This window comes from Capra hircus, chromosome 4 (assembly GCF_001704415.2).
Source record: "Capra hircus breed San Clemente chromosome 4, ASM170441v1, whole genome shotgun sequence".
NCBI lineage: Eukaryota > Metazoa > Chordata > Mammalia > Artiodactyla > Bovidae > Capra > Capra hircus.
Genome location: NC_030811.1, coordinates 100,841,508 through 100,868,366, shown reverse-complemented (window position 1 = coordinate 100,868,366; position 26,859 = coordinate 100,841,508). Strand labels below are relative to the sequence as shown.

At 37.0% G+C, this 26,859-nt stretch overlaps 1 protein-coding gene across 1 annotated transcript in view; it reads right to left on the bottom strand.

Annotated features, from left to right (window-relative positions):
• THSD7A (thrombospondin type 1 domain containing 7A) overlaps positions 1-26,859 on the bottom strand; it is a 481,774-nt gene that overhangs the window by 187,665 nt on the left and 267,250 nt on the right. Inside the window, exons 3-4 of the mRNA XM_013963159.2 lie at positions 23,526-23,774; positions 20,654-20,835 (exon numbers count right to left, since the gene is read on the bottom strand). Of these exons, the coding sequence (XP_013818613.2) occupies positions 20,654-20,835; positions 23,526-23,774 (431 nt within the window). The remainder of the gene's footprint in view (positions 1-20,653; positions 20,836-23,525; positions 23,775-26,859) is intronic.

The following is a 26,859-nucleotide window of genomic DNA, read 5'->3' as shown; positions in this document are numbered from 1 at the left end:
TTTATTTCGTCAAATATCTTTCTTATCAGATCACTCTCTCTCTTTCCTGTAGTATCATTAATGCTTTGATATGACTTCACCAATTATTGAGTCTCTCTTCACTTCCCCCACCCTCACCTCTTCTTCTCTCTATTCTTCAGATCTGATCATTTCTATCGATTGTCTTTAAGATCAATAACCCTTTCTCCTACTCAGATCCAACAATTTCCATTGATCTATTTTCAAGATCACTTAATCCTTCTTTTGGTAGCACTAAGAGTTAAGCACACTGAATGTATTTTTTAAATTGCAGACCTGTTACATTTTTGAATTTCCATATTCTTATAAATGTGTAACTTTCTCTTTATACTCCCAGCTCTTCACTCTCCAAGACAATCTTTTCCTTCAAAACCTTTGAAAATATGTACAGTAATAAGTTCCCTAAAGTCCTTGTCTGCTAACTGTAATATCTGGGTCTTCTCAGATATACTTCTATTGACTTTTTTCTTGATAACAGATCTCTTTAATTTTGCACGTAGACTAATTTATTATGACTAATTTTTTTGGCTGCACCACACGTGCCTTACAGGATTTAGTTCCATAGACAGGGCTCGACTCAGTCTATTCTTGTCTGGAGAATTCCACGGACAGAGGAGCCTGGCAAGCTACAGTCCATGGGGTTGCAAAGAGCTGGACACAATTAAGCGACTAACACTAGCCACTGGACTGCCAGGAAATTCCCTGGAGTAATGGTTTATCACACTTTCCAGACTTTGTGAATAATATGTTGCAGGAAATCTGAACTGCATCGTCTTCCTTTATGAATTTTGTTCTGTTAAACAGTTAAATCGCCAGTAGATCCTTTTGATCTTCTCAGACTTGGTTTCATTTGGATTCAGGCTTGTCTGGCTCAGATTTGAATTTGGTTGTGACAGTATGTACGGTCCTGCTCCTAAGCCATGAGGGCTGAGGTGCTCAGTGAGTATTCTCCTCCTTCCAGGGCTGGAACTTTGACATCTCCTGCTGCTGCTGCTGCTAAGTCGCTTCAGTCGTGTCCGACTGTGTGACCCCATAGACGGCAGCCCACCAGGCTCCCCCGTCCCTGGGATCCTCCAGGCAAGAACACTGGAGTGGGTTGCCATTTCCTTCTCCAATGCATGAAAGTGAAAAGTGAAAGGGAAGTCACTCAGTCGTGTCTGACTCTTTGCAACCCCATGGACTGCAGCCCACCAGGCTCCTCCGCCCATGGGATTTTCCAGGCAAGAGTACTGGAGTGGGGTGCCATCGCCTTCTCCGTGACATCTCCTAGTACTGCACTATCTGTTCTATCAGCCTTGCTGCACAGGATCTCTGCTAGACTTCACAGAGTCTCAGTCAGCACAATGCCCTGGTCAAGGCTCCATGGAGTATCCCACATAGACTCCTGGACTCCATCCCACTTCCCTCAGTGCAGCTGCTCTTTCTGTATGCTGCACTGAAATTTCTAGGCATTTTAGCATCCTGGAACTCAGGTTTCTGACTTCTTAATTTAGCAAGACCTGAAGCTATGCTTGTCTTCATTTTTTCTACTCTGTGTTAGGAAAGAGTCTCAAGTAGAAGACTGAGGTGATTGATCACCTCACAATTATGACCACAATTTTCTGCTGCTTGTTGTTTAATACCTAAAACTAGCTGCTTTGTCATTTTGTTCAATTTTACAATTATTCTTACTGAGAAGTTTACTTAATTATAGTTGGAAGCTGAAGCCTAACAGTATGCTTGATTTTCTCATGATTTAAAACATTTACTTACAAGGTTTTTATAAATATATTTCTAAATATGCATATCTTAGAACTTTCATCTCTTTAGCTATCAGAAGAAGAAATTTTGCCAAAATAATGATTATTAGAAATCATATCTATCAACCCTTAGGGGTCATTTATTAAGTCCACTCATTGATTTACTCAGTAAATATTTACCAAACAACTATTATGTGTTGCCTCTTCTGATATTTAGGGGTGATTTTTTCACCCCCAAATAGCTTAAAAGGATTTATTTTGACATGTGTACCAAGTAGATAATGAAACTTGCACTATTCAAGTATACTGTACTCTAATATTGTTTTAAAACTTTCATTTATTCTGCTATTATAAGAATGTGTGGAAGGGAGACAAATATACTTGAGTGTTCTGACTGGAGATGTCAAACAGAAAGGTCATTATATACTTTTTGTTTCTCAGATGAGAATTTTAGGCTAGCTATACAAATTTGGGAAGCCAAACAATACCCTGAAGATCCAAAAAAACATTACTGCCCCGTCATTCTCTCTCACATTCCCCCTACTTTGATCCTCCGCATAGTACTTATTGCCATCTGATGACTGCTTGTTGATTTTATCTCTTTGCTTTTAACCTGTCTCTTAAAATGCACAGCAAGTATTTTGCCTGTGTTTACTTCTCTATTTTCACCATTTAGAATATTACCTAGACATAGAAGGCACTCAGAAAATATTGGTTGAATAAATGAAAGAATGACTAATAGAAACATGGACATTTTCATATATGCAGTTTTTCTGCTATTAAACAGGAATAACATTATAAACCTTTGGCTCTGAGACATAATTTAAAAGAAACCAATGCAATGGACATGAACTCAGTAAGCTCTGGGAGATGGTAAAGGACAGGGCGGCCCGGCGTGCTGCAGTCCCTGGGGTTGCAAATAGTTGGACATGACAGGGCAACTGAACAATGTATTTTAAAACAAATGTCACTTAAGAGAGGAGTTTAAATTTTTCCCAGTATCAAACTGTCTTATAACTAAAATCCCTAACTCTATGGCATACTAGTTAAGAGCACAGGCTCAAAAAGCTGGCTTTTTGATTCACTATCCAGGTTATTATATTTACTAGCTATATATGCCTTGGTAGAAATATTTAATTTTTCTGTACCTCAGTATTATATAACAATGGTACTTATTAGGCTTTTGGTGAAGGCCCAATGAGCCACTAATGGTAAAACAGAACAGCATCTCACATATAGTGTCTATTGCCTTCTCGATCCTCCTCATCGGTAACATTAATTACTTCAGATTAACTCATTTAGGTCTATAGATTTCCATTCTAAATAATTTTATCTTGATGAAGACACCAGAAAATGAAACTGCTTCTTCTAAGACATGGCATTAATGTTGAAGCTCGGTCTCCCTTGCACCTATGTCCAGATTTTTACCATGGGTTGTATGCTGGAATAGATTCAAGGAGCTTTGACTTTCCTTTATCTGTGTCTAAAGTTCTTCCTTGTCCTACATCTCGTTAGGGCTGAACTTTTCTCACTGTTCAAAGCGGCATCATATTTTATTCAAGCTTATGTCTTTGTCAAGCCTTTCGATTTTCTTTTAAGGATGCTAATCCTCTTTTCACCTAGATGATGGCTGGAATATGTGTCTCTGCATTTAAGTGCAACTAAACAGAACTTAGAACAACAGTGCTCCAGATCCCTGTGTCAGGGGATGTAAGGAAACTCTGTCTCTCAATATCTATCAAAGCTCTGAGGAGGGCTGCCTAAGGGAATAGCTCCACATCCATTCATAGATACTCTGAACTCTATCCCTGGGTTATCCTGCTTAGCAGAGACCTATAAATCTGTACCATATCACATTAATCCCTACTGATTTGCCTTTCCTGACTGAGTTACACTTTCATATTTATGTGAGTGCCCTACATTGAGGAAAACCACTTAAAGAGAAAACTTCCTTATAAAATTCATTGTGGTATTGATACTAAAGATGTTAATGAGGCTGTAAAGCAATACAGTTATAGTGTCCTCTTTATTAAGGCCTACTGGTGAATTTTCTTTTTCTTAAAACCAGAAATTGTGCTTTTCCTTTACAACTGGTTTCTACTGTCTAATGGATGCTGTGAATTTCATAATTAACATAGTATTCCTCATTGCTTGGCTACTACAAGCTTAGAGCTAAAACTATTAGTCCCATTTCAAGAAATTTCTAGGATCTTATGGCATCCATTTTGTATATTATTATATTCATCATTGAGTTGATAATCTGTTTCTACGAGTATTTTTCCTTTGTCCCACATTCTTCACCCATTTATTCTTAAAATGACAGTATCACCCTTTATTTTATATGCTACATCAAACAAAATGGGGCACAGATAAGTATTAAAAATCACATAATTGAATGCATATTTCTAACTGCACATAGAATAAGAGTTGCTTGAAAAATTCAAGTCACTCTCAAGCCATCAATATAAGTTATCTTCCCATAAACAAAATCTACTCTGGGGAAATTTACATAATTTTACAGAAGTCAAACATTACCCTCTCTAAAGCACACTGCATACAGCACAATTATATATTGTTCATGTGGAAACAATGACTACAACTCATAGCCACTCGCTGCAGGCTTGAACTGACAGTGGAAAATCTATAGACACTAGATGACTTGACATATACAGTAAAGGTACCTTTTCAGGTGACATACAGGAAACTGCCACTAATCAACAGCTCTTGACCTACAAAACTAACAATTTCATATGATTCAACACAATATTGGTTCAAACGTCAAGAGCCTGACAAGACTTCAAGACTTCACAAGACTTGACATGGGCAAGACTTCATGTTGACCTCTCATAGAACCATACTGAGGAATAAATCTCTTAATGGTGTTGAATCTTAAAAGGCAATGAAATTATCCTTACTTTTTTTCAATTTTCTGTTATAAGGACCATTTTTGTTTGTTTTTGCAACAGAAATATCATCAGTTTGTGACATTTCTGAGGACAGATCATTTAATACACTACAACTAGTTTTGATGATTTTGATAAGGTTGTGGGTAGCTGCTGTATCCAGTTTTTTATTCTGAAGCAAATTCATAGGGCAGGGGTGGACTAGACAGAACTTAGACTTGGAGTCAAAAAACTGGTTTGAGTCTGTTCTCTTGTCACTTACTGTCTTGATATGTCTGTGAAAATGTAGTCATGCATTAATGGGAAAACACTATTACAATATGTTAGTTTCTTGCTTAGTCCTTCTGCTATGAATTTTTGAAAGACAGTGAGCAATGGATCAATAGCTTTCTTAGTGAAAACCTGACTTTTTAGTCTCAAAATACTTCTGGAAATTCCTAATGCAGTAGGAACTTAATTGACCCAAGCCTTTCTAACCAGACCTAGCTGAGGACATGTAAAACAGCAAGCCTATTTTGTAATTTTTCACATGTATTTATTAACATTATTTTGACAAAAAAGTTAAGGTCTCCCAGGCCTAACTAATCAAGATTTCTGGGAAAAATATCAATAACCTCAGATATGCAGATGACACCACCCTAAGGCAGAAAGCAAAGAAGAACTAAAGAGCCTCTTCATGAAGGTGAGTGAAAAGAAGTGTCAAAAAGCTGGCTTAAAATTCAACATTCAAGACACTAAGATCAAAGCATCCAGTCCCACCACTTCATGGCAAATAGATAGGGAAAAATGAAAATAGTGACAGACTTTATTTTGGGGGGCTCCAAAATCACTGTAGATGGTGACAGCAGCCATGAAATTAAAAGATGCTTGCTCCTTGGAAGAAAAGCTATGACAAAGCTACACAACATATTAAAAAGCAGGCATCACTTTGCCAACAAAGGTCCACATAGTCAAAACTATGGTTTTTCCAGTAGTCATGTACAGATTTGAGAGTTGGATCATAAAGAAGGCTGAGCACCGAAAAATGGATTCTTTTGAACTGTGATGCTGAAGAAGACTCTTGAGAGTCCCTCGGACAACAAGGAGATTAAACTAGTCAACCTTAAATGAAATCAATCCTGAATATTCGTTTGAAGGGCTGATGCTGAAGCTCCAATACTTTTGCCACCTGATGCGAAGAGCAGACTCATTGGAAAAGACCTTGATGCTGGGAAAGATTGAAGGCAAGAGAAGAAGGGAGTAACAGAGAATGAGACGGTTGGATGGCATCAATTCAATGGACACGAATCTGAGCAAACTCCAGGAAATAGTGAAAAACACAGAATCCTGGTGTGCTGCAGTCCATTGGGTCACAAATAATCAGACACAACTGAGTCACTGAACAACACCAAGGCCTAACAAGTATGATTTTAGATACTCAAGAATCCTGTGTGCCATAAAGGGCAGATGAACCAATGTGGGATAGGCTGAGCAATGAGGTAAATGTGCTTTCAGAGCAACCACACAATCCCAGGATTATTGCAAGTATTTCCATCAGACTCCTTTAGCAACAGAGCGCTGCTTAAATTTCTCAAGGATTCAGCGTCACAAAGTAAGGGAAGCGGTAATTATTCTGTCCCCTATAAATACAGAAGTAAAATAGTTCTGTTTCTTTTTACTCTGAAATAATACAAAGGAAGATTATTTTTTCCAAGAAAGGAGCAATTTCATATATAATGTAAGCATATGAAAGGATTTTGAGACATACTGAAAAGAGACTCCATGAATTATACATTCTCTGTGTTGTTTCTCAACTAGCAAGGCCAGGATACAATTAAGCCTTTATTACATGCAAAATGCTTAGAGTAAAACTATCATTTAAAAAAAATTCCTTTCTTTTTCTCAATTTAAGCAGAAAAGTAAACACATAAACAAAAGCAGTTAATACTCATTTGGCATATAATAAGCACAAGGCCTTATGCTAGGATGCGCTTTACATATGTTATCTCATTAAGCCTTTGCAGAGGAAAGGAAAACAAAGGGAGAAACAAATGAAGTTAGTGAGACATAAATATTAGTCCAAAATGAAACACTATAAATTAGATGTCTAGGAAGTCAACATCCTTTCACTGAAGGGCTTTTTAATCTTTCTTAAAGATATTTCTAAACGATGCAGTTAGCAAACCACCCAGACTTCTGGTAAGAATGGTGGATAAATTAAAATTTAGGAGGGGAAAATCACCATTCCCTCCTTCTAAGCTTATAACCTTGGGAAGTTGGCATAATACTCATGGCACAATTATCAAAGCATAGAATTCTGTGTAATCAAACGGGAACTTGTACAATGTAGTATAAGAAAGGCATAGGCTTTGGATGAAGGAAGATCAATGAAATCTTAACAGCATAACAAAGATGATTTGAAACAGCAGATATTTGGATAGCTGTGACAATGGCTGAAGGCATTTCAAGTCAGATAATAAAGGAGCAGCATGAGAAAAGGAAGAGGAATGTCACTGGTCTCTGCTGCAACAGACAGGGAATCCTTGGCTTAGAGGAAGTTCTTGTCTACAGACAGGAGAATTGACTCTGATGCTGAGAAAATGTAGCTTCGTGTAAAGTGATAACTCAAAATCACATAATTACAAGAGTATGGACAGCTATTTTAAATTCTTAAATTGTGCTCAGCATACAATTTTTATCATAATATTAGTTGACCCATAAGAGGCGTTTTGAGTGGGTTCTGAACTAATAATATGGATTCTTGTACTTCAAGTGTATTTTGTGTGTGCAATAAATGGTGGAGCTTTTCAAGATGAATCTGTTGTCATGGCTTCCTTTTCCCATTGCTATTCTCCCCGGTTTATTTCCCTTTTTATTGCCCATTGCTTTTAGCAGGAATAAATATTAATGAGTTCCACAATGTAGTTTGTACTCCTCTGTTAACACTGGTGAGAGTAGCTACTCCCTATTGAGCAATCATCAGCAAGGCAGGGAACAGCCTGCCACAAACCATTTCTTTTACATTCTTAGATGGCAGCAGTGTGCTTCAGAAAAGAAAAAAGAAAAAAACTCTATTCATTCGCCAGTGCAGGTCTCTGAGTACTCATTTCAAAATTCCTTCTGGTGCTATCACTCATCTGCAACTGACTCGATGAAATAAGTGCTTAAGGGTTACAAAAAGCATACACAGTACAGTCACTTGATAGCGTCAGGTTATGTGACATTTCATACACCCTTTTTCTTTCATTAATGGAAGCTCTTTTACTAACAGCTCTGGCTTCTTCCCATCTTGGGTTACAGGTATAAAGTAAGATGAAACAGCATCTCAGTGTAAAGTGTTCTTCCCCTCCAATTTCCTAACCTAACTACTAGCAACGTATCATGGTCTTCTAAAGATCAGCAGCTCAGGGACCTAAAACTAGGGCTCGATGAACATAAATAAGACCAATACCAGAACTGAAAGTTCTACTTCACTTCTGAAGACAAACTGACTATTTCCAGTCCCTCCATTCTCCCCAGTTTTACATCCAGAACGCTGGGGAACCTGTTTTCAGGACACGAATGCCTGTATTTCTGTTTCTCATCCTAATATACTGATCCTCTTTGGCAGAGAACAAAAAAATCTTGTGTTAGAATTTAGAACAGATTCATTAAGAAACTCATGCAGCTTAAGGTCAGGGCCCTTCACATACACAAGACCCTTCTGAAACCATGATAGAGAGCTTAGAGATTATGTATTTGCGATTTTGCTTTTTCACAAATGCATAAATTATTTATGTTTTGGGCCTCAAAAAAAAAAAAAAAAAAGAGGTTTCTGCATCCATTTCAGACCTACAGAATCACAATCCCAGCAGATAATACTCAGGGATTTTTTTGCATTTTCTTAAAGCATACAGGTGATTCTTAAGCCACATTTTGAAAACATGTGATTTCCAGAAAAATAATATGCCCAGTGGATAAGGGTAAATGTTCTTTGTTAAACATGGACCACGTTTATATAATGTATTGTATTTTCATGTTTTAACTAAGGACCACCAATGTGGCTCTCCAGTGTGTAGAAGCCTCTCCATGTCAGCCTTGTGAAGGGGCAACTCTGAACCTCCAGTGAGCAGGCCTTAAATACAAGGCTACTGCTGCTGCTAAGTCGCTTCAGTCATGTCTGACTCTGGGCAACCCCATAGACGGCAGCCCACCAGGCCCTGCAGTCCCTGGGATTCTCCAGGCAAGAACACTGGAGTGGTCGTGAAGAGTCGGACATGACTGAACAACTTCACTTTCACTTTTCACAAGGCTACTAGTAGCGTTAAATACAGAGGGCAGTGATCAAGCCTGCTTTTCAAAACATTCTATCTTCAACATATAAATCAATGGTGCAATGTAACAGTTGCTCAATAAGTATATATTAAGTGAATGAAGAAATACCAAGTGAGGTACCCAAATTGTAGCACTTCATTAATCAGACTGTGATTGATGTTCAGAAAAGTAACACTTGGGAGAACAGACACAGGATGAGTTTAACAATAACCCTCTGACACAAGCTTCTCTGGTGGTTCAGATGCTAAAGAGTCTGCCTGCAATGCAGGAGACCCGGTTTGATCCTTGGGTTGGGAAGATCCCCTGGAGAAAGAAATGTCAACCCACTCCAGTATTCTTGCTTGGAAATATCCCATGGACAGAGGAGCCTGGTGGGCTATAGTCAGCCTGGTGGGTCACAGAGTCAGACACAACTTGAGCAACTAATACGACACTCCTCTGAGTGTTGTGACATGAAACATGTGACATGAGCACCTTTTCTGACATGAAAAGATGCTCAGTATCATTAATTGTTAAAGAACTGCAAATCAAAACCCACCACAATATTGTAAAGTAATTAGCCTCCAATTAAAATGATTAAATTAATTTTAAAAAAAAGCAAAAATCAAAACTATAATAAGATACCACCTCACACTGGTTGAAAAAACCATCATCAAAAAGTCTACAAATAAATGTTGGAGAGGGTATAGAGAAAAAGGAACCATCCTACATTGTTGGTGTGAATGTAAATTAGTGCAGCCACTATGGAGAACAGTATGGAGGTTCCTTAAAGAACTAAATTAGAATTACCATATGATCCAGCAATCCCACACTTGGGCATATGCCCTGATAAAACTCTAATTTTAAAAGCTGCATGCACCCCAATTTCAGACCAACACTATTTACAATAGCCAAGACATGGAAGCAATCTAAATATCCATCAACAGAAGAATGGGTAAAGAAGATGTGGTATATACACATAGAATGGTATATTACTGAGCCATAAAAAGACAAGGAAAAAATATCATTTGAAGCAATATGGATGGATCTAGAGGTTATCATACTAAGTGAAGTCAGACAGAGAAAGACATACATCATGTGATACTATTTATATGTGGAATCTAAAAACATACGATACAACTGAACTTATTTACCAAAGAAAAACAAACACAAATGTAGAAAACAAATCTATGATTACCAAACTGGAAGGGGGGAAGGGATAAATTAGGAGTTTGAGATTAGCAGATACAAACTACTATATAAAACTTGCAAACAAAGTGACTGACAACTGATTAATATTCAAAATATACAAACAGCTCAACTGAAACATGTATATTACCATATGTGAAACAGATCACCAGTCCAAGTGTGATTAATGAAACAGAGCACTCAAAGCCAGTGCACTGGAACAACCCAGAGGGATGGGGTGGGGAGCGAGGTGGGAGGGGAGTTCGGGATGGGGGACACATGTACACCCATGGATGATTCATGTCAGTGTATGGCAAAACCCACCACAATGTTGTAAAGTAATTAGCCTCCAATTAAAATGAATAAATTAATTTTTAAAAAAGCAAAAAACAAAACAAACAACCAATCAAAAACTGGGCAGGAAACCTAAATAGACATTTCCCCATAAAAGACATAGAGATGGCCAACACATAAGATGCTCAACATCATTAATTGTTAGAGAAATGCAAATCAAAACTACAATAATGTATCTCCTCACACCAGTCAGAATGGCCATCATCAAAAAAGTGTATAAATAATAAATGCTGGAGAGGCTATGGAGAAAAGGGAACCCCCTTTTTGGTATGAATGTAACATTGGTACAGCCACTATGGAGAACACTATAGAGGTTTCTTAAAGAACTAAAAATATAACTACTATATGATCCAGCAATCCTACTCCTGGGCATGTGTCTGAAGAAAACCATAATTCAAAAAGATACATGCACCCCAAAGTTCACAGCAGTACTATTTACAAGGGCCAAGACATGGAAGCAACCTAAATGTCTATTGACAGAGGAGTGGATAAATAAGTAGTGGATAAGGAAGATTCCATAATACAATGGAATATTATTCAGCCATAAAAAACCAAAATAATGCCACCTGCAGCCACATGGATGGATTCAGAGATTGTCATATGGAGTAAAGTAAGTCAGAGAAAGACAAATACCATATTGTATCACTTATATATGGAACCTAAAAAAATGATACAAATGAATTTATTTACAAAAGAGAAACAGAGTCACAATACAGAAATCAAATTTATGGTTACCAGGGGGAAAAACAGAGGATAAACTGGGAGATTAGGATTAACATATACACACTACTGTATATAAAATAGATAACTAATAAGCACCTAGTATATAGCACAGGGAACTCTATTCAATATTCTGCAATGATCTGTATGAGGAAAAAGAAAAGTGGAAGTGAAAGTCCGTCAGTCATGTCCGACTCTTTGTGACCCCCATGGACTATACAATCCATGAAATTCTCTACGCCAGAATACTGGAGTGGGTAGTCTTTCCCTTCTCCAGGGGATCTTCCTGACCCAGGGATCAAACCCAGTCTCCCACTTTGCAGGCAGGTTCTTTACCAGCTGAGCCACAAGGGAAGCCCAAGAATTCTGGAGAAGGTAGCCTATCCCTTCTCCAGCTGCTCTTCCCAACCTAGGAATGGAACTGGGATCTCCTGCTTTGCAGGTGGATTCTTTACCAACTGAGCTATCAGGGAAGTCTGTATGAGGAAAAAATCTAAAAATGTGTGGACATACGTATATGTGTATCTGATCTAGTTTACACATGAAACTAACATAACATTGTAAATCAATTATACTCCAATAAAAATTTAAAAGTAGGTAACAACAAATCCTACTGTATATTACAGGGAACTATATTCAGTATCTCATAATAAGTTATAATAGAAAAGAATATGAAAAACTCAATCACCTTGTTGCACACCTGAAACTAACCCAACATTATAAATCAAGTCTACTTTAATGAAAAGAAAATAATATTAAGCAATTGATGCCAACTGTTCCTTCCCCACATTAAACATTTAGTCATCACAGAAACCAAGTAATTAACATAGTGTCTTAATGTTGTTAGTGATTAAGTTATGTCTGACTCTTGTGACCCTTAATAAACACAATCAATACCTTGTTTTCATATCATCATCATCATCATCATCATCATCATTATGGTATTAACTTCCTATTAGCATGAGTGTTTGGGTCTTAAGTATAGGTACCTAAGTATTTCATTGGACTTTATAAGTTGAGAAAGTTTCAGTGGGTCTAGCACATTAATATCTTTTTGTGTCATAACATTATTATCCAGAATGTTTTATCCTTATTAGCTCAATATAACTCACATATTTAACACTGTACCATCTATGACTTTGTCAAAGACACTAAACTTTATCAAAGACACCAACATATATAATGAATTTTGTTACCTTTTCTGGGTAATAATTCCTTTGTCATGATTACTTTTGTCTAGGTAATCAAGCCAGTGTCACTCACCTTTACCATGAAGAAACTAGGGGAAAAAATGAGAATGATACAAAGGGAGATAGGTTTGAGATACGAATTTTCAGATGTTTCCTTAAGTTTTAAAAATTTGTTATAATTTTCATGTTTCATTGAACAATATCAAGTTAGCAATATAATTTGTATTGAGTTTTACATTTGTGAAGCTTATCCTTTACTCTAAAAATTCTGGAGAAAATTCTGGGAATTTTGATTACCCAAGAAAATGTTCTATCAAATGTCATTTAAACAATCCAGCCACTCAATCTTCAGGATAATGTTAACATTGCACATATATATATGTATAATTTAAAAGTCATGTTATTTCCTTGATAAAATAAAAATTTCATCTGCACTTTGTATATAAAGATGGCATTATTGCCTGGGAAGTAAAATGTATGAATCTGTGTGTTTATATACTTTTCACCAGTGGTACCTGCTTGGACTGAATAATCCACAGTCTTAAGTTTGATCACAGTAAAACACATGCAATACATTTGATTGGTATCATAATAATTAAAACAAAATGATTTTCTATAATAACCTTTGACTCTGAATATATTATTTTGATTTTCTATAATAAACTTTGACTCTGAATATATCATTTTGATTTCTTGTAGCTGTCGAGAACTTCACTGTTAATTTGTTAATTATTTTGTAATTAATTTTTTTCCTTCTCTCTATTCCTTTTAATATGTCTTTGGAGTTCATTAGCTGAAAACCCACTATACTGTATATAATTTATACAAATATTCTTATCTTGCTAGCAGATTTTCTTGATTCTGCACATTCTTGTCTTACATCAATTCTAGATAATTCTCTCATCTTTTCTCTTGATTCTCTTACTCTGAATCTTCTTGTTTAATTCTGTGTGACTGTTATCCTTGTTTTTATTTTTAATTTCTATTTTCAATGTTACATTTTAGATAATCTGCTTATATTTGTCTTTAATGTACTGATAATCATTTATCTCAATATGTGTAATCTATCCATTTGTTTATTTCCAGTTAAAGTATTTTTTAGTCCTAGAACTTCCATTTCTTTTCTTTTTAAAAATGTGGTCTTTTAAACTGTGCCTCATTATATTTAATGTTCTAATTTTCCTTTACATCTTAAATAAGTTTTAACATATGTATTTTATAGTCTGTATCTGCTTTTTAAAATATTTCCAAACTTGAAAGTCAAATTTTACTGTTTGTTAGGCATTTTAAATCCTGTTTACAATGAATTGTTTTTCCTCATGTACCTCACAATTTTGAGTGGTGTCATTTATCCAGGAAAATCTTGCAACTTAGGTTAAAATGTCTCTCTCTTTAGACTTTTTACTTTTGCTATATCAGGCACTTTGGTGATACAATTGCCCAACACCATTTCTTACTTTAATTTCCAGCTTTGTGGTCTCAGGATTTATGGAAGTACCATAAATTTGAGACTTAAACTCATATGAATATAGGCCATAGCTGGAATGTTTAGGAAGGTTTGTTTTTGCCCTGATCCAAGGCTAAAGCTGATCTGATTCTTTTTTATCTCCGGCTATAAGTATGTTGAATTTTTCTGCTTAATCATTGATCCTATAACCTTTGAGGTCGATGAAGTAATGCAGTATTTCTGCTTATGCTCTCTTTCTCTGAGCAGAAGTTAATGTCATTCCCCTTACTGGTTCCACTCTCCCAAGTCCCCAGAATGCAAACCCGTCTTCCGTACCATCCCCTCCCAAGGGCAATCACAGAAGCTATCAACTCAGCTTTCATTACTGGGAAATTATTTAGTTTATCAAGACCTCAGTTCTGCTCTTAAAAGTATTTTAAAAAATTATTGCATCCTGAATGTCCAAATATTTTTTAAAGTATGATTTTCAGAGCCTTCCCTGGTGGTCCAGTGGTTAGGAATCCTCTGCTTGCCAATGCAGGTGACATGGGTTCCCACATGCCACATGGCAACTAGGCCTGTGCACCAAAACTACTGAGCTAGCACTTCTGAGCCAGTGAGACACAATTCCTGAGTCTGCTGCTGCTGCTGCTGCTAAGTCGCTCCAGTCGTGTCTGACTCTGTGCAACCCCATGGACAGCAGCCCACCAGGCTCCCCCGTCCCTGGGATCCTCCAGGCAAGAACACTGGAGTGGGTTGCCATTTCCTTCTCCAGTGCATGAAAGTGAAAAGTGAAAGTGAAGTCACTCAGTCGTGTCTGACTCCCAGCGACCCCATGGACTGCAGCCCACCAGGCTCCTCCATCCATGGGACTCTCCAGGCAATTACTGAAGCCTGCATGTCTAAAGCCCATGCTCTGCAACAAGAGAAGCCACTGCAAGGAGAAGACTGCTTACTGCAACTAGAGAAAGCCCACATACAGCAATGAAGACCCAGCACAGACAAAAATAAATCCATCAATAAATCTTTTTAAAAAATATGATTTTCAGCTAGTCTACCATATTGCTTAAACATAGCATAAATGTCATTAAATATTTTCAGGTAAATAAGCAATGCGCATCAGGATATAAGGCCAAGCAGAAATGAAAACAATATTTCCTGATTATCTGTCTGGGATTCTCATGAAGGTAGCCTTAGTATGAATATTCAAAAGATTTTTAAGCTATCTATATAATTAGAGAAGAGAAAAAAAACAGACAAATAAAAATAGTCTCTTATATGCGGGGCCCACCTGACACAAAATGCATAAATTTTTATTCTCATCATTTGATCTAACAACTAGATCATGTTTCCTGCATTCAAAGTCAGAGGTGTGAATAGTAATTCTTCAGGGGTGAAGGATGATGTGTGTGACTAGAGTCCCTACCTGAAAGAGACAATGTTTAATTGCAACTGAAGCATTAAAGAGACAATTTTCAGACAAATTTTTAAAATTGCACCACTTTAACAAAGGAGAGAGTAAACATGTCAAACAACAAATGTTTATTAAACATTGACTAAGTCAAAGGTATTATAAGCATTGTTTTCATGATTAGATGACTTCCTAGCTGTCTCCTTATATTTTTCTTTGATTACCTTTTTGGTTGAATTTTCCCTGACACATCATTAGTAAGCTCTTCCTCTACTAAAAATTCCAAGTCACTCCCAGTGTAGACCACTGACCAGCTTACTCTAATTCCCAGCATATAAGTTTTGATTAACTTCCATCCCAGTGCCTGAAACTTCTTTCATCTCACTTTCCGTTTTATAATCTACTATCACAAAGAAATTACTGTAGGGGAGTAGAGAAATATTCCTTCTCTTCCACAAAATATCCAGAGGACCAATTTCTGAGGAAGGCCTGATTTCTGCAGGGATTTCTTATGTTTTAATTATTCTATATCACAGTGCTTTTTACATCCCACTGTATCAGTGTAGGTAGGGTATATTTCTCAAACACAACAATTATGTGACTTACTTCCTTCTTTATTTACCATATGAAGATTAGGAGAGCACAAAGTGGTATGTTTAAAAAAATGATAAATTATGAAAACTGTTCACATGTTCATGAATTTACTACAACAAAATTGTTCATAACCAAACTTTACACGTTTATATAATTATGATATCTGAGACATTATAAAGTCAGTAAATTCAAAAATCCTTTTATGTTTTCTACAATATTTATATCTGTATGATGATGTTATAGAAAGCCAAGAGACAAAAAAATCATTTCTATTTCATGTGTGTTTAGTCACTCAGTCATGTCCAACTCTTTGGGACCCCACGAACTGTAGCCCACCAGGCTCCTCTGTCCATGGGGATTCTCCAGGCAAGAACACTGGAGTGGGTTGCCACGCCCTTCTCTGGGGGATCGTCCCAACCCAGGGATCAAACCCTGGTCTCCTGCATTGCAGGCAGATTGTTTACGACCTGAGCCACCAGGGAAGCCCAAGAATACTGGAGTGCATAGCCTATCCCTTCTTCTGGGGATCTTCCTGACTAAGGAATCAAACCCGGGTCTCCTGAGTTGCAGGCTGATTCTTTACCATCTGAGCTACCAGGGAAGCCCCAGCTTTGTCTATTTCAAGGACAGTAGAAAGTAAAACTAAACTACTGTCTTTCCTAGAGGGTTTAAGAATTATATCAGGGCAGGTACAGAGACTCTTGACACACATTTCTGATTGAAATGTTATGTAAAACAGCCTCACCCATCTGTTATTTCAAAAGTGATGGACAGGGAAGGTGCAGCACTAGGCTTCAATGTACTCTGATATTTAGTTTCTGAAATAACAGGGAAAGAGCAGCATATATATAAGCATAGCTATTTTTCCCCTGCAAAACAGTGTTGACTGAAGCAGGGTAGTCTGTGGAACTATAGTAAGAAGACTACAATTACAAATAATTTGTACTTCATAGGGATAGTGACTATTTTATTCACATTTTTGGGGGCAAAACATGTGAAAACATGAGCTCTTTATTCATCCTTCTGTCTACCCATTCACAGTACAATCATCCTGCCCTCAATCCATCTTTCCATTGATCCTCCAAACCTTTCTGCTGGTTTGTCTCATTCAATGCCATCATACAGGCTTATTATCCAGACTGTCTTTCTTAATAATCACAAATCTCACAGACCTTATGCAGATATAAGTGTGGATTATTTGGTATGTTTTGTATAAAAGCATATTCTAAAATTTTCTATGATATAAATCCCAGTAAGCTTTATGGTGCTTTATAACTGATACCTTTGGCTTCCCTCTATTGAAAACATGTTCAATCTGTATCAACTGGAAGGATGTTTTCAGTTACTATAGCTAGAATCTACTTTCATTTCACTAAGAACTCTTACAAGAGTCAATTCACGTTATGCATCTAAAGATCAGTAACACTTCCATCAGCTTTCTAGGAATTATGCTGATAACCTCCTCATGGGCAAGGCCTCTTCCTGTCATATTTTGAGGATAGATTTCATGCCAGGACAAACTGGACATTTTTCAAGACTACTGGAATTCTGAACAGCCAGCTCATAGAAACTGTCAAAGATTTTACTACTGACTCTTCTCAGCAGAGAACCTGTCAAGCCTTTCTTCTAAATAAGTGATAATGGAAATTTTGATCACCTCATATTCTGTTAGAACTGTGAGAGTTCCATGAATAAAATGTGGATATTCTCAATATCAAGAAGAAATATTTTTCCTATTGTCTGTAGATGCCATTACCAACTTAATAACTATCCTGATAATTCAACTCATACCAAGTTTTGAATATCATAATTTATACTTTGTGAGTACTTTAATAATAAACATTTAAACTTCCTGAAAATTAAATATATTAGCTCCAAGGAAAAGAATTATGGCCTTGTGTGGTGTGAGAGTCAGTTAATAGCAGAAAATACATCAATGAATAAAGTAATTTAAAGGGATCTGGCTTTTGTGCTATGGTGGTTATTATCAATCTTCTATGTAACATGATATAACAAGATAACAAAGGAAGTTGATGTCATATCACTTGTTTTCAGTATTTCTGTATAAAGAAATTTTATGTTGGGGCTGAAGTATTTTGAGTTAAAGTATTTTTAATAGTTTGGTTATGTGTGAAAAGACATTTAGAGATCTCAGAGAGAGAATCTACAAAAACAACAGTTCAATCCTTGTTCTTCAAATTAAGTGCAATATGAATTGCTTTTAGGATAGGCTGTTCATGGTTAAACAGTCAGGATTTCTTGAGATCAGTACCTTCTTGTTAGGATTGAATAAGCAAGTTATTCTGAGAGGTTTCCCTGCTTTTATAAAGTAAGCTTTCATTCTTTCATATTTATTGAAAAAGATAAGACTATGAACAATCTTCACAGCCCACAGTCTAATTGTTCTCCATGCACACATATCTGTAGTATTCACATGTGTTACCCTTGGGATGCTGGTATATCTAACAAGTTTCCTACTGGGGAAAATTGAGTACTACTGGGAGTCTGGTCGGAGAAGGCAATGGCACCCCACTCCAGTGTTCTTGCCTGGAGAATCCCAGGGACAGAGGAGCCTGGTAGGAGGCCGTCTATGGGGTCGCACAGAGTCGGACATGACTGAAGCGACTTAGCAGCAGCAGGGAGAACTCACATAATCTAAGTTCTGAGGAAAAAATAACTGCAACCTTTAGTAAGAATCAACTGTTTTTGCAAAGACTATAAGAGGCTTATTAATACTCTTGATATTTGACATGAAAGGACACAGATTCTTAAATTATTTATGTTATATACTTTCAAGATTGAATATTAATTTTAGGTGAATTGACTGCTTCCATATCTATGAATCTCTGCTTTGGTTTTTGCATTAGTCCAACAGATACATCTTAATAATAATATTCTTTGCATCTTATCTTTTTTTCCTGTGACTTTTATTTTTATTGCTCTGCAGTGCTTTGACAGCAGTAGTCAGGGAACTCTACGACAAAATAATTTTTAAAAGTATCCAATTACAATTCAAAATTCTGAAGGATCTTTTGAAAGTAATAACCTACAGGATATAATTGACATTCAGAAACTAAAATCTGATCTACCTCTAGCAATGAAATTATACTACTCTGAAAGGACTGCCATAATAAATTCACCAAAGGGTATTAAAAATGTAGCCATTAAAGTGACTAAGAAAATATTAATGTACTAACATTACATGTTTTATGCTACTTCCTTAAAATTGCAAGACATATTAGTAGTAAAAGGTATCCCTAGGCTAGATTACTAAATGAGTTAACATGCTGTGTAAAGCCAGTGGATACAAAACAATTAAATTCCACAAGCTGCAAATGCAAAACTTTAGTCCTTATTTCCCAAGAATTACTAGCCACTCCTTTTTGGTGAGAGGCGAAAGAACTCTCTCTTCTTTTGTTTTATGAATTGTCTTTTTCTCTTGGTTCTTTCCTTGTTTTTCTGATTCTTCTTGGTCATATTCCTTCTCTGAATATTTATTTTTTTATTCTGTTCTTTTTTTTTTAACCTTTAATACATGCTGTTCCTTCTGCTTAGAATAAACTCTGTCTTGCATGCCTGACCTGCTTAACTATATGGAGTATATGCATCATAACTCAGTTCAATTTCCACTTTCTTTATGAAGGTTCCTCTATTTTCTCACGACAGCTATTCTAAAACTCAATTATAGTGGCTCAGATGGTAAAGAATCTGCCTGCAATGCGGGAGACTTGGGTTTGAACCCTGGGTGGGGAAGATCCCCTGGAGAAGGAACTGGCAACCCACTCCAGTATTCTTGCCTGGGAAATCCCATGAGCAGAGGGGCTTGGCAGGCTACAGTCCATGGGGCTGCAAAAAGTCAGATGCAACTGAGCGACCAACACTTTCACTTTCATACTGCATGATGACTGTTGGTCTGTGTGCCCTCATGATGGCCATGAGCATTTTCCTGACATGAAATTTATATTAATATTTCTGTCCTCATCACCATAGACAATTTTTGGAACTCTTCTGGCAACTAATCAATATGTGCTGAATGTATTAGTGATACAAGTCCTGCAGTCCCTCAGGTAGTAAAATGTTAAGAGGCTCTTAAGAGGCTCAATCCAACGATGATCAGATTTTTAGAGTAATATTAATATTTAACAATATGTACTTTTAGTCTTGGCCATCTTGGACTCACTTATTCTTTTGTACACTTATCACATTTGGTCCCCAAACTGACAGTTAGACCAAAAAAATTCTAAGATATGTCTACCAAATCAAAGCATTTAATCAAAGGTTTTTTTTTTTTTTTTTAAGAAGTTATGCCTTTGGGTTAAAGATCTTTTCCTGTAGTTTTATTCTCTATTTCTTTTAAATTCAAAGTGAATTTTCTCTCAATACCATAACTAATTTATTTTTCAACATCATTATAAAACAGCAAAACAAGGTTTCTTTTTTAACATACAGGTTTTACTTATGTGAAGAAAAGAAATTGGGGCTTTGGAACACATATTTGCATTCTATATGTATCCTTATAAGACATATTTATTCTATTTTTATAATTGATTGCTCTTGCTAAATTCTGACTCAGAATCTGAAGTCAAAATTTAAAAAGAGGCTTGTCAGCAAACCAGAACCAACCAAAGATGGAACTTGATTAATTATTTTTACAACCATTATTTAGACTACCATTCACCATAGTTAATATCTGCCATAATGTGAACAAATATACGGCTCTTCATGCCCCTAAATGGCTGCATATATACCCCTGCAGGATGATCCCAAGCCTGCTCTCCATAGGTGAGCAGAAACACTTGAGAAGAAAACAAGATTACCTTCTTTGTCCTTGTGTGTGTTCAATTGCGAGAGGAGGTTCTCATTGGCCTGCACGCAGTACACCTCTCGGGTCTGGACCCCTCCTCCGCAGAGGGCAGTCTGGTTGCCTCGCCTCTTGTCCTGCTGACTGAGAAGAGGGTCCACCCGACACTCGGTCCACTCTGTGGTCTTCCAGCTGTATCTAGATAAAGAAAATGCCGGCAGTGGCCATGTGTTTAGTAAATAAAACTTTTCTTCAACCCTATTTGTTTTTTCCCCTCAAGAAAATTAATCTGAACAATTCCTTCCCCTTGAATCAATCTCAGACCACACCTCTGGCACAGGTTCAGTTTCAATCCCTTCTTCTACATCCTTACCCTGCTCCGTTTAAAGAGGGGTTAAATTTAAGATGATTCACTTTTAATTGCAACTTACTTATAAATATTTTATGCAAAGAGAGCATAATGCTGAATATATGACATTTTATGTTTAATTAAGCTGAACTCAGGTTTGCCCTTTTTTCATGTTTATAAACAAAGAAAGATTGAACCTGAGAATGGAGAACATTCTAAATGATGATGAACCCAAACGTTTGTTTTTTCTTTAATAATGAAAATTCCTTCTTCGTACAGGTCAAAATTATAATTGTGTGTTAGTAACAAAAATATAACATAATTCAGAGTTTTCTCTTTATCTCTGAGAATGAGTGTTTTTTTTTTTTCTCCTGTAACATTTGAGCATCCCTGATGAGTACTGATGAATGATGAAAAGAGCTGACATTTCTAATCAGTGGAACACAGGAAAGATGATCTATGCTTCTAAATTAATGCTCCAATCAAGATTATCATGTGAAAAAAATGTTGGGGGATTATCAGCCCAACACATGCTTTAAGGAGATAGCTAGGGTCTTGATGTCACTGCAGATAGACAGTGATGGCATTTCTCCACCTCAAGGAAAATGGATATTCTAAAAGCGCAAAGAAAATGGCTCTTGGAGTACTTTATGTCACTTTTACCAAGATGCTTCCTTAGTAATCAGATTAACAGCCAACACAGGTACAAATGGATGTGCTAATGCTCATCTCAGTTAGACAAAAAGGTTAAATGGGCTCTTGGATGTCTGATCCAGATGCTTTGCTTTGTCAGTGGTAAGGCTTCATGTCAGTAAAGGTGAACTTCATGCCCATTTTTCAATTTTTGTAAGTGGGGATTCATGGCTTAACAGAGGTACAGGTCTGGGGCATCAAGGAACAATGCTCTTGACATATATTTATAAAGGAAGTGCAGCATTCAGGTCAACTATAAAATCATTGATAATTGATGCCTTGAGAGGAGAGACAGGGAGGTGTGAAGGAAAAGAAAACTAAACAAGCCATTCATTAGGGGAGTTAAAACAAAAATTTTATTTTTTTTTATAGAGCAGCATCCCAACATAGGTCATCCTAAGGAGTCCTGTGAGAGAAATAAATTTTTTAGTAATGTAAATTGATGACACATTCTTAAAAAAAAAAATGCTACCATCCACAAAGGGTTAGAAGACAGAGATTTAGAATAGGGATTTATTTTAATTAATAGTTAATGATGTTTGAATAACTGAGAAGATAAAGATATCCTAGCTTGAGATTAAAAAATGGAAGAATCTCGCAGGAGATGAAACACTCTGACTCGAGAACCTGGCAACTTCCCTGAAACTGTTACGTCAAGGGGAACACACAGGTCAGTGGGGCAGGCAGAGAAGTTAGGAAGGAAACCCTTCAGTGTTCAGTTACTGGTTATGTTAGGGGAGAAGGGAGGATTCCATAGGGCTGCCTAACTGAAGATCTTGTACGAATCATTACTATGCTTTGTTATTATTATTATTACTCTTAGAAATGGGAGGAGGAGCAGCAGCAGCAATGGTAGTGGTAATTTTCCTCTTCACTGGTTCATCAAGTGCAAGCTGTAAGCCTGTTCTCTAAATGGTTCAAATATTCCAGGGAACCTTTCAATGAAGCTTGTGGGTATCTACTGATAAACTAAGATGCTGTAAGTTTTTTTGTAAATACTCTCTACATTCAGACCAACCTGAAACATATTTATCACCAAGTTAATTCACAGAAATGTCTTAGAAATGATTTTTAAGGATAAAAAGAATATAGTTATAGTCCCAAATATTTCAAAACAGTCTTATTTCATCTGAATTCAATGAACATTTATTGGGCTCTTACCATGTGCCTGGTCCTATGACATATATGAGTGATTAAAGGAGAAACAATCTCCACACCAACGTTAATAAGCAATCTTGGTCCTGAGAGAGCTTAAAGTCTTATTATTTTGATGTAGTATTCTACTCTATTTAATAGGATTTGTTATACACAGTACTGAATTTTAATAGGGCTTGCTCAATAGGCAAAAGGAACCTATATTTTGAAAGATTATTTTACCTTACAGACTAGTTGACAAACTATGGCTAAATTCAACCCGTACCGTTTCTATAAATAAATTTTATGGAAACATATCCACACTCATTTCTTTACATATTGCTTACAGCTTCAACAGCAGAGTTGAATCATCGTGACAGAGACACATGTGGCTCATAAAGACTAACATATTTACTATCTTCTCCACTTCAGGAAAAGCTTGTCAATACTCATTATAGAAAATGCGCAAAGAACTACTGCTAAAAATCCAGCTTTTGTGGAGATTGGGAAACATAGCTTGTTACTGACACTTATTTAGTAAAACTGGTATTTTTTGTTTTTATAAGATAGTGTTTGTAAAGAGATACATTTCTACTTAGAATTTGTAAAAATCAGTATTTCTCAACACACCATCCAGTTGAAATCAAACAGCTAAAGGGATATGCAGTTTGGGCAGATGGGGCAGCAGAGACCGCTGTCCTTATTAACTCACGTAGCACAGGGGGCAACTCCATCTCCTTGAGACACACAGGGCTCTTTTTCCTCAAGTTCTGGACACTTCTTCTCGCTGCCAATAGGAAACTGCCTGATGAGCCGAGTTCTCATGCGGGTGCCTTTAGGGGATGCCGTGTCATGGCATGTTTTTGAGCAGGGGCTCCACTCTGACCACTCGGACACCTGGCACTCCTTGGTCATCACGCAGGCCTGGAAGGTCATTGGCAGCTTCTCTTGCTGGCAGAAGCTGCAAAAGAGAATTAATATTCTCATCACAGACTTGTAGGCAGGCACGAACTTGTAGGCAGGCATGAACTTGTAGGCAGGCATGAACATTCCAGAGCAAAATCAGCTTGGACATTTTTATTTCTACTTGGAAGTACAATTCCAATTTCATTGAAAACGTACCAACATTTATGACGTGTAAAAGCTGTTAGACTCCAAGATAACATTTGCATTTCCTCTTAGTTTGTAATAGTTGTTAAACCATTCACAGGAAATAGAAAATAAAAGGATGAAGCAAAATTAGCTGAAATTAAGTTTACCATATTGTTCATTTTACTCACTCCAGATTTGTTTTAACTTAGAAAATGAACTGTTAACATAAGACAATTTTCACTCTGTTTAGTGATTTAAATAAACATGCCTGGATAACTACTAATATATTATTTTGAATAGAAAAAAGTAATTTAATTTATGCTTACAATTATTTTTAATATCATTTGAAATTTTAGCTGTCAATTACAATTGTAATGTAGGCTTATTCAAATATATCAACTTTTTCCAGTTCACACTTTAATGCAAGGTCTACATATATGAGTATATTAATTAAACACTTCTTAAGGATTAGAGGCTTCCCTGGTGGCTCAGACAGTAAAGTGTCTGTCTGCAATGCAGGAGACCTGGGTTTGATCCCTGGGTTGGGAAAATCCCGTGGAATAGGAAATGGCAGCCCACTCCAGTACCCTTGCCTGGAAAATCTCATGGACGGAGGAGCCTGGTAGGCTGCAGTTCATGGGGTTGCAAAGAGTCGGACACGACTGAGCGACTTTACTTTCACTTTCTTTAAGCATTAGAAGGGTGACAGAGGATGAGATGGTTGGATAGCATCATCGACTCAATGGACATGAGTTTGAGCAAACTCTGGGAGACAGTGAAGGACAGAGAAGCCTTGTGTTCTGCAGTTCATGGGGTCACAAAGAGTTCAGACTCGAGTGAGTGACTGAACAACAAGCATTAGAAATATAAATTTATTAGGCTATACTGCTGTAGAGATACCCTCTAAATAGATCTAGAATATTTAGTCACCAGTAAAGTATTTATGTTCAAATTCTTATCTAACGTTTCCTCCTTGAATTAGAAGGAAGTTGAATTCTTTTTTTTTAATTAATTTTTTACTGAAGGATAATTGCTTTACAGAATTTTGTTGTTTTCTGTCAAACCTCAACACGAATCAGTCACAGGTATACATATATCTCCTCCCTTTTGAACCTCCCTCCCATCTCCCTCTCCATCCCATCCCTCTAGGTTGATACAGAGCCCCTGTTTGAGTTTCCTGAGCCATACAGCAAATTCTCGTTGGCTATTTTACAGGTGGTAATGTGAGTTTCCATGTTACTCTTTCCATACATCTCACCCTCTCCTCCCCTCTCCCCATGTCCATAAGTCTATTCTCTATATCTATTTCTCCATTGCTGCCCTGTAAATAAATTCTTCAGAACCATTTTTATAGATTCCATATATATGCATTAGAATACAATGTTTTTCTTTTTCTGACTCACTTCACTCTGTATAATATGTTCTAGGTTCATCCACCTTATCAGAACTGACTCAAATGTGTTCCTTTTTATGGATGAGTAATATTCCATTGTGTATATGTAAACAACTTCTTCATCCATCTATTGATGGACATCTAGGTTCCTTCCATGTTCTAGCTATTGTAAATAGTGTACAATGAACAATGGGATACATGTGTCTTTTTCAACCCTGGTTTCCTCAGGGTATATGCCTAGGAGTGGGATTCCTGGGTCATATGGTGGTTTTGGTTTTTCCAGTAGTCATGTATGATGTGAGAGTTGGACTGTGAAGAAGGCTGAGCGCCGAAGAATTGATGCTTTTGAACTGTGGTGTTGGAGAAGACTCTTGAGAGTCCCTTGGATTACAAGGAGATCCAACCAGTCCATTCTGAAGATCAGCCCTGGGATTTCTTTGGAAGGAATGATGCTAAAGCTGAAACTCCAGTACTTTGGCCACCTCTTGCAAAGAGTTGACTCATTGGAAAAGACTTTGATGCTGGGAGGGATTGGGGGCAGGAGAAGAAGGGGACGACAGAGGATGAGATGGCTGGATGGCATCACTGACTCGATGGACATGGGTCTGAATGAACTCCGGGAGTTGGTGATGGACAGGGAGGCCTGGCATGCTGCAATTCATGGGGTCGCAAAGAGTCGGACATGACTGAGCGACTGAACCGAACTGAACTGATGGTGGTTTTAGTCCTAGTTTTTTCAAGGAATCTCCATACCGTCTTCCACAGTGGCTGTATCAATTTACATTCCCACCAACAGTGCAAGAGTGTTCCCTTTTCTCCATACCCTCTCCAGCATTTATTGTTTGTAGACTGTTTGATGATGGCCATTCTGACCGGTGTGAGGTGATATCTCATTGTAGTTTTGATTTGCATTTCTCTAATAATGAGCAATGTCGAGCATCTTTTCACGTATTTGTTATCTGTATGTCTTCTTTGGAGAAATGTCTATTTAGGTCTTTTTCCCACTTTTTGAGCAGATTGTTTTTTTTCCTGGTATTGAGTTGTATGAGCTGCTTGTATATGTTGGAAATTAATCCTTTGTCAGTTGTTTCATTTGCTATTATTTTCTCCCATTCTGAGGGTGGTCTTGTTACCTTGCTTATAGTTTTCTTTGGTGTGTAAAAGCTTTTAAGTTTAATCAGGTCCCACTTGTTTACTTTTGTTTTTATTTCTATTACTCTAGGAGATGGATCATAGAGGATCTTGCTTTGATTTATGTCATTGAGTGTTCTGCCTATGTTTTCCTCTAAGAGTTTTATAGTTTCTGGTCTTACGTTTAGGTCTTTAATCCATTTTGAGTTTATTTTTGTGTATGGTGTTAGGAAGTGTTCTAATTTCATTCTTTTACATGTAGCTGTCCAGTTTTCCCAGCATCATTTATTGAAGAGGCTGTCTTTGCCCCATTATATATTCTTTGACTCCTTTGTCAAAAATAAGGTACCCATAGGTGCATGGGTTTGTTTCTGGGCTTTGTATCTTGTTCCATTGGTCTATATTTCTGTTTTGTGCCAGTACCATACTG